The 9,857-nt window shown below is 37.1% G+C and overlaps 1 protein-coding gene across 1 annotated transcript; it reads left to right on the top strand.

Moving 5' to 3' along the window:
• Positions 1 to 1,418: 1,418 nt before the first annotated feature.
• LOC127832171 (uncharacterized) lies at positions 1,419 to 7,141 on the top strand. The gene is made up of 2 exons (XM_052357470.1): positions 1,419 to 1,534; positions 5,601 to 7,141. The coding sequence occupies exon 2, from the start codon at positions 5,678 to 5,680 to the stop codon at positions 6,857 to 6,859; it is 1,182 nt and encodes a 393-aa protein (XP_052213430.1). The 5' UTR covers positions 1,419 to 1,534; positions 5,601 to 5,677; the 3' UTR covers positions 6,860 to 7,141.
• Positions 7,142 to 9,857: the final 2,716 nt, after the last annotated feature.

Genomic DNA, 9,857 nt, shown 5'->3' with positions numbered 1-9,857 from the left:
GGATGTAATGACCGCGCATTCCCCAATACGGATGGAATGTTTATGCTTTTCCGAATACGGGTGGAATGTTCGTGCATTCCCGAATACGCGTGGAATGTTCATCCGTTCCCGAATAAGGGTGGATTGTTAATTTTTTCCCAAATACGAATCCGTTCAAGTTCATACTGGCTATCCAAGATTGAAGAGTAGTGTCATTACAGCCATTTGCAACTAGATCCATAAATATTTAATGCTGTTTGGATCGGGTGAGTTTGATGCCAAACCGAACGAGTTTATGAATACCGGCCATACGCAAGTTGCGTAATACATGTACATGTACGTGTTGCTCTAGCGCTAAGTACAGGCGGTGTTTAATTACGATTGACGAGAAGGTCATCGTCTACTTGAACATGAACAACGTTCGATCCTACATCAGAACAAATATGCAGTTTGTTTTTGATTGGATTCTCATAAAAAAATATAATAACATAAGACATAAAACCAATTATATTCGCATATTTCATATACACGTGCAGCTTGATGAAACCTTACCTGCACATCGTTCCGAATTGTTGGAGCGTTTCATATACCTATGATATCAAATAATCGCTTTTGAACGTTGATATATTTCCCGTTTTGTGAAATTACTTACCGCGGTATCAAGTTTTGCGTTTTAGTGTGATTAATGTGTGCTTACACCATACTCGCACACCCATAGACATTACCACGCACGCATTATGGAACATGCATGGATCATACGCGAATACTATATAATAAAATACACCACCGTCGCACATGCATCTAGACTTTAAAAATACGCCCATCTCAAAAGCATCTACGTAAGCCCTGCAAGCATCAAATACACACATGCATGATCGACGTACTTAGATCACACGCGCATACACGCGAAACAACTACACGCCCTACACGCACAAACTCACACACACTAGTACGTACCACATACGCATCGAAATAAATCAAACGGGCAGAGATTGACACAAAAAAACACGTACATTCAAAAAGTATGCATACAAAATTAAAAAACTTGCTATGTGAAAACTGGGCTTAATGCATGTGCGTAAAGTGTCATCCCATATAAGCACGTGAAGCCGCATTCGAAACTTTTCGTCTGGACTAGATTTTCATTAAGAAGAGACTTCCTTAAAACGAAACATTTCATTACAAAGTGTCGTCCCTGATTAGCCTGTGCAGAGTGCAGGTGCCACTATTTCATATCATCGCTCGTACGAAGCTTCTGCATACTTTAGGCGCTAAAATCAATCCTTCTTATATCCACGTATTATCATTATAAACACAATAACGCAATCTATAACAACTATTCACTCTGTTAGCCTTAATCATTTGTCAAAATTGACCCCTGTTGTTCCAATAAGTCAACAAACGCAGCTAAACAACTGGTAACTTGTATTCAAATGAAACATCAGCATATTGATATCATTATTTAACAATTTGATAAGTATCTAGGTTTAGGTATATCCACTTCGACATCTATTGGAATTTCGTGTTCACAGGCCGCTTGGGGTTGAATGTATCGGTGAGTGATATTCTTGAATTTGTATTTCCAATTAACATTTAGAATAAATTCGGTATTGGAGATTAATTCATGTGAAAAATGGTTTTATTGAAAGGTGAGCTTTTAATGCAAATATAATAAAAACTATCAGCTCTTAGCATGCGTATTTTGGATGGATAAATTAGCGAAGATATTTTAACTCAGATAGAGTATATCATGGTGTATATATTATATATTTTTATATTTGTGCATATATTATACGTAAAAATGATTCAAATTTACTGCATGGCATTTAACAAACTGTTTTGTCAAGAAAAAGGCAAACGGCTAATCAGGGACGACACTTTCCGCCTAAACTTGATTTTTGCGAAGAAAATACTTTCTTAAAACGAAAAGTATCATTAAAGCGGAAATGGTCATCCCTGCTAAGCCTGTGCTCACTGCACTGGCTAATCTGGGACGACACTTTAAGCACATATATTTAACCCCTATTCACAGAGCACGGCCCAAATGATGTATTAGTGAAACAACAATCCTATTTCAGAACTGAACCACGTGTCATTTGTTTAAGAAATATTTGATTGTGTAGTGTATATAAGAAATATTTAATTTTATTTTATGCTTTCCGGTGGTTTAAAGAGAAATATCAGTGAATTAAAACTGATATTTCACTGTTTTAAACAGGGAAAAATACCAGTGAAAAATATCGATAGTTTCACTGTTTAAAACAGTGAAATATCAGTTTTAATTCACTGATATTTCTCTTTAAACCACCGGAAAGCATCAAATAAATGTACTGTGAAATGACGTCATTTTTTCGACGAATATTTAATGTAAAATATACACAAGAACGTTACAACTATGTTTTTTTGTGTTCTTTTGATGGCTTCAACTAAATACCTATACTAAAATACATATAGCTTCAAATATACGCAACAAGGTCATCGTCGCCGTAATCATCATCCTAATATTAAAGGGATGTCAATGTCTTACATTTATGTTTAATGGACGATGTAATTGCACCTCAATTTAACAAAACAAAAGCAGTAGTTTAGAACTCACTTGTATTTGCATATTTGATTTGGGTATTGACGAAAATCCAACATTTAGATTAATCGATAGTAGCGCGTGTCTATCATTGCGGTCAATGAATTCCAACTTGGGCAGATATGATACAGTAAATCCCGTTTATGAATGTTCAACATTAAATTGAAAATTCTTAAGCATCTGTGAATCCTTTCTTTTGTGAAAGAGATTTAAAACGTAAATAGCACTTTCATCATTTCGTTGCCGGTTAAAGCAATACGAAGATAAAAATTAAGCCTTTTATTTTAATTTTATAAAAACGGTACTCAATCGATTATACAAATACACTCTGTTTAATCCTCGAGGAATCCAACATCTGTACAATGCGTTCTTATTTCTTAAAATTCTAGTGTTACTGTATAATCATAAGTGTCGTTGTCGTCGTCGTTATCCTCCTCCTCCTCCTCCTCCTCCTCCTCCTCCTCCTCCTCCTCCTCCTTGCGCAGTATTGCCAAAAGCTACCATGTCCGTTATAAAGTCATGCAAGCTAGGTTTTGTGATTAGCGGACTATGCGCAGGCTAGTGTGGAGCATAAAAGTCCGCATAGGGCATACGACCCTTTTTCGCAAGACGCGGGTTATTACCATACAATACTAATTTGGTACAAAAACGCGCGCTGTCTTGACTCAAATGTTATAAATGACTAGCTTGTACATACGTATACTAGAACACTATTAATAAAACATTTCAATATTACGGTATGAAACATCATCCGGATATTTCATATAATATTTCGTCAGTATATTGATGCCAGCTTGAACTACCCTTATTGATTTTCAAATTTTATATATCAAACAACCCATAATCTATCTCTTTGAAAGTTGAAATTCTGCTCAAATTGTATATTTCGTTTAAAGGAAGTCCTTTTTTATCGAAAATCTAGTTTAAGCGGAAAGTGTCGTCCCTGATTAGCCTGTGCGGACTGCACAGGCTAATCTGGGACGACACTTTACGCGCATGCATTTTGCCCATTTTTTCTCAGAACAAGACTCACTTGTATTGATTTTCGAAACATATGGCATATGATATGAAACAGTCCATTGCCAGTTTGAATTCATAGCTATTTCCCTATAAGCCAAGAGAAAGCAAACAATAAAAATGAAAACATTCAGTTTATGAAAGATTATGTAACATTCCATTTCACGTTATAATATAATCCAATAAGGAAATAAATCATATGTATATTTCATAGCAACGGGAAACAATATCGTGTCAAAAACGTTTTTTTATAATTAAAAGACAACCATAAATGATAAAGCCTTTCTTTTCGTGTCAAATGTGGTACTTCATTGTTATTATTCCTATGTTGAACTGTGATTTAATTGTCAAACGTCGATTTATTAAAGCTTTGCGTATGAATAACGGATTAAACCATAAATATTGCAGTATTATTTCAATTCAAACATGTATTGTAGACTGTAACTAATACACAATTTTCTTATTTCATAACATTTGAACATCATTCTAGGTCATCTATACGTATTCGGTTTTATTTTAATATATCAAAACGTAATAATTAAACAAAGTCTTAGTCTTTCCTGTAACTGTTTTTATCCGGTTTGCTTTCTTTCATACACGGAAAAATATTAAAAAACTTTAGCAATCGACTTTTAAAAATTAGTAAATTGCTTTGATAAAGAACGTTTCGTCATTATAAGTACTAATACATACAAACTCATATGTCAGTTTACGTGCGTACAATAATGGATAACGTTTAAGTACAAGTAATTTCGGTTTTAGCATAGGCTAACGTATATGTTACACGCCACTATTTATGCATTTTAATATTAATATTGGCGCAGTGAGCATGTAATTTGATCCATTTCATCGACTTTGTTCTCCAATATGCTTAATGAATAATTGGAAACTATTTTTTTAAGGCGTTTGATTATTAGTAATTGTTATTTAATTACCCAAGAGTGCTATTTTATCGAAGATATCGTGCCGGATACTATGAATGTGTCATAGTATATCATCACAACTGGCAGACACAATGCACATACTATTGTTATATATCCCTAGAGATTCTATCAGTTTGCCACTTCGCATCTTTTGAATAAGTTTTCAATACTTCTGCCAAATTTCAGAACAAATCTGTAGTTGTTTTTATTTCTCGATCGAATGTGAGAAATAACTGATTCAATTATATTAGGAGGCACCAAAATGAGCTAAAACAGTTTTCATACATTTATTTATTGACCCGCGTCATGCTAAAATGATATTATGTCATATGTGACAAATGTTGCATCTGGTCAAGAGCAATCGTGAGGCATCGACTTTCTCCGGAATCCTCCGTTAGATAGGCCGAAATATGTAATAAATCGTCTTCTGATCCAGAGTGGGTAAGGAGCTACCCTGTCCGATAACGAGACCACGAAACCTTGCGTGGACGACGCGGCATAATTATGAACAATCCTTATTACTATATGTTTATATGTAATGCACCGACATTGCAGTTAGTTTGCACTATTGAGATATGTGTGCAAAACATAACACAAACAGAAGTATTATATAGGCGTTCCATTTATTTCGGTAGGTATGCATTGTGAAAGGGTTACTGCAAGCAAATGGCAATGCGATATATGCATGGACATGTGTACCGATAATTTATTTCATTTTAGTTTCAACCTATTCATTTTAGCTCGATTTCATCAAAAGCCTCTGGCTTATTGAAATCCTCTCGAGTTCATGCTCGTTTGGGGATCGAATCCGTAACCTCCCGGTCGCAAGGCGGACACCGTTCTGTTACGCCACGGTGACCTTAACGGATGATTTAATACACATAAAATGCTATACGAGATACATATAACAATTCTATGTGTACACGTACAATATGTACTGATACTTCTGTTAAACCTTCGATAAAATATGGATGAACAATATTTTGCATATAAGTACATGTACATACAAGTATTCCAACATAAGTATACACTTTATAGTATATCAGGTTGACCTGTCAATCATTTCATCTTATTTATTTGAGCGACATGTTTTGCTTCAGTTCCCACACTGATATCAAAAGCGCCTCTGTGTGCCCAATGACGCTACCCGTGTGACGCAATAGCACCTGACGACGCCATGTTGGCCGAGAGTCCGCCGGGACATGTTTCCCCGCCGTTCTTTCACAACGAAGGGACGCGGAATAAGCGTCTGTCCGACGTGAAACGTGGGGCGGAGTACTATAAAAAGCTCGACCACATCGCGGAGGCGCAATGGAAAACAAATATACCCCAGTTTCCGCCAGTTCCGCGGAAGCTATCTGTATTACCGACGATATCGACGTCCGTCTTAAGCGAACCGGAATCGAGCTCACGTCGAAGTCAAACGTTCAATATGACGTCAACGCCACGGCAGAGCATGTCAGGAGCTGACAGTACCGTGACCGGATATACCGGCTACACGGGAACATCGATGAGCCTTCCGTCCCACATTTCTAGAATTGTTCGCCACCGCCACGCCGATTACGAATCGCCGCTGGCTCCCATCTCCGACGACGAAGAACGGAACTACAATCCATGGGGAACCACCCGGAACCCCCTGGATGAGCAGACGATGCTAACACCTGAGGACATGCGACCAAGGGAACTACCGTTTCAGTTCCGCGACTCCCGAAAACTCGTCATGAAACCTACGCCCAAGAGGTCAATGCCCATGAGTCGAGTTGCGGATTCAGTGCGCGAACGTCACCAGCGTACCGTAACAAACTTCCGGTCAAGAAACGGCACGATTCGCGTCATTCGTCCTCTGGATCCGTTGCCTGAAATCGAGAAATATCACAGATCCTACAAACCGGAAGTCTTCGACATTGAAAATATTGAACGCGAGAAGACGTTCATGATGTTAGAACGCATTGACAAGATTTTGCATCCGAACCGGAAGTCACCAAGGACACCGCTCGGTTCGAGCGAGGAAGAAATCCCTGCGACGTCAACTTCTTCCTTCACATTAACGGAAAATCCAAAAGAATTACGAATCATTCAGTTTTCCATGAACTATTCTGAGTTACACCGGAAGAACACAAAAAGTCCGCAGGTTTTCAGTCCGTTAACAACTCCCCGTTTGGAACACAGTTCGCTTTCCAAGACTGCCAAAGATCAGAGATCAAGGTCAGAACGGCCAAAAAGGCCCCGAATCAAGTTCAACGAAGATCCGTTTAAATTACTCCCACCAAAAACGTTCTCTGACGTTTTAAAGTCGCTGGAGACATCGCTTCCAGATATTGATAGCAAATGTCAGTCTTGGATTGAAAAGAACGCGTAGTGATTTAAAACATTAAGGTGGTGCGTACCGTGACTGTTTAAAAACGCGTCATTTATGCAGATGAAAATACTTTTCAAAAATGATATAATTTTGCGTGTCTTAATTGTTTATGTACGCAATTTTACATGATTATCTGTGTGCGTTTATGTTTAGAACTGTCAGTCGTGAAAAATTGATGGGGCATGGTTGTGGTTGTTGATCTTAGAAGTTTAAGTACGTATACCCCTGTGGTCCCTTTACTGCATTTAATAGACTATAGTACCGGGGAATTTACTTTTCGTAATATACGTGTAACTCTAAACTTTACTCATATGTGCTTATTGCGTGCCGTACAGAACCATCTTTCAGAAATGTAAGGTATGTTTGTAAACTTAAAAAAATATAACAAACAAAGTTATGAAAATTTGACCCTCTAAACAAATTAACGGAAAACGATATTAACTAGATTAACATAGAGGTGACATTCACTCCTCTGATTTAAAATTGCACTCCTCTTTTTTTCTATCTCGTGGCCACGACTTACTATCTCGTGACCACGAGTTATCTATATCGTGCCCTCGAGTTACTTTGTCGAGGCCACGAAATACAAAAAAGAGGAGTGCAAAATTAAATAAAAGAGGAGTGCAATTTTAAAAAAGAGCGGTGCAGTAAATAAAAGAAGGGTTCATTAAACAAAAGAGGAGAGAATATTTTAGCTATCTCGAGGCCACGAGTTAGTCAGCCAATCAAATTTTGCGTAACATGTGCAAATATTCACTACGCATATTATACAGCTGGCCAAAGCGGGCCTTTACTGTGATGGTTACTTCCCTTTGTATAAAAGATCACCTTGAATTACCATGTATAACAATTTGATTGGCTGACTAACTCGTGACGAGTTTGCTAAGTCGGAATCTCGAGATAGCTAAAATTAGCTCTCTTTTTTGTTTAATGCACCCCTCTTTTTTCTATATGCAAGTCGTGGCCTCGAGTTACTAAGTCGAGGCCAGGAGATAGAAAAAAGATGAGTGCAATTTAAAAAATGGTGCATGTCACCTCTATGCCACCGCCAATAACTGAACATTAATTATTTTTGATGAATAAAAAAGTAAAATAAACGTTCTTAATGCGCTTAGTTTTAAAAGTTGAATGCCTCAGTTTTCAGAGGAGATGGGGGTTAATAATTTTGCACTTGTTTGTTCTTCTGTCCCTCGGATTCTCGTTTTCGCGTTACTCAAAAAGTATTGCTATTGGAGGAAACAAACGTCATTAACACATTAACGAGCACACATGATTGCCTATCTCCATACAATGATATGTGTATCTTTTACCTAATGGGTCGCTTGGCCATCATTTAAGTCGGGTCGCGCGTAACTAAAATAATAGCTGCTGATATGGCGAAACTTTTTCAAAACATCATAACTAGCAGTTGCGTACATCCATGTTTTGGGTTGATTTTTATAAGTTATACGCCTTTTTAGCGAATATAAAGATCATATATAAAGATATGCATAAATAAATCATCAGGTTATCTTCCGTACTTCCATATTTGACGAAATCACATGATTTATTGATGGAAAAAAAGCTAAAACGAGAAGCAAAATTAAGCATATTTTTGAAAAAAAATTTTCGTTCAACTTAAGTATGTGCAATGACTGTCGATACACACATTGAATTATGAGTTATGACTTTTTTGTAAAGAACAACAACAACACAACAACAACATGTGTTTTTGTGAATATTGTGGTCACCTGTAATATTAAATACATTACCACCCACATATGTCACGAGATGAAGAATGTCATGAGTTCGTTAACACATGATATACAATTACTGTCTGATTATTTAGTATTAATATTGCGATATGCAAAAAGGAGGAAAGTGTTGGCCTAGGGGTAGCTCTGTCTGTCTGAGTTACGAGCCCTCTCGTATTAGGGTCCCAACTGTCCGGCGGTTTATTGTGTGTTATTTAATTGTTAAAAAAAGTTCAAAATTAACAAAATAAATGTATAATAACAGTTATCGTTATGCGTTTTGTCTTGAATACATTACTTATGAGTGGATTGGAACACTTCTCCGAGTTACGGCACACATATTGGTTCATTACTTATGAGTGGATTGGAACACTTCTCCGAGTTACGGCACACATATTGACTCATTTTCTTGTTCACATAACCGTAATTATGGCCATTTTAGGCAAAACCTTTACTTGAGTGGCGCTTAAATAAAACACGCTTTGCAGCAAAAGTGATGAAACTTTACAAGAATAGTAAACAATACAATGTATATGGAAGTGCGCACATCCTTATATTGCTTACTTTTAAATTCGTCCTAACCGAATGTATCGCCCTTTTTAGCGTTATACAAAACATTTGCTGCTCATGTAATGTAGCCAATATATTTATCAGTATGTGAATTTCTTCACTTGGGTTTAAGGCTTCATTATGACATTAATTAAGACAATAGTTGAGTGCTAGTACTGAGGCATCTACGGACATAATTCTAGGTTTAAATTGTACGCTCAAACAAGTGTTTAGAGCTATAAAATATGTGCAAATATATTAGTTAAGTAGGATACTCGTTTTGCCATTAAATACAAGTATTTAAATTATGCACACTTGTATTAATTCGTTCCACTAATAAGTCAACCGATAAAACAAACTGTTGAACAAATAACAAAATGATCGATCGCGTTTGATGTATCAGAATACCTATAAACAATGAATAATGTCCATGCATCAGTCTCTTCTGATTCAGCTTGCCTGCTAAAGCCCGTCTCCTTTCCATTCCATTTATGCCATGAAGTCACGGCCGTAAATCACGCGCGCCATCTCTTTTTTTGAGACGCATTAATAAATAAGCCAATGCTACTTCCGAGATGGCGCTCAGGTCTGGGTGGTTTGAAATTTCATAGATAATTTAGCGGCTGGTAATAGTATTTGGCCTTCTTTCTCTCGTGTGCTTCAGATCAACCATAAGTTCCCAGTCGCTCACTAAAGCTAGGTTCCTGAATGTGTAG

The sequence above is a fragment of the Dreissena polymorpha genome, chromosome 5 (assembly GCF_020536995.1).
Source record: "Dreissena polymorpha isolate Duluth1 chromosome 5, UMN_Dpol_1.0, whole genome shotgun sequence".
NCBI classification, from domain to species: domain Eukaryota; kingdom Metazoa; phylum Mollusca; class Bivalvia; order Myida; family Dreissenidae; genus Dreissena; species Dreissena polymorpha.
The sequence above is the reverse complement of the archived record's forward strand: the minus strand, read 5'-3'. Positions and strand labels throughout refer to the sequence as shown.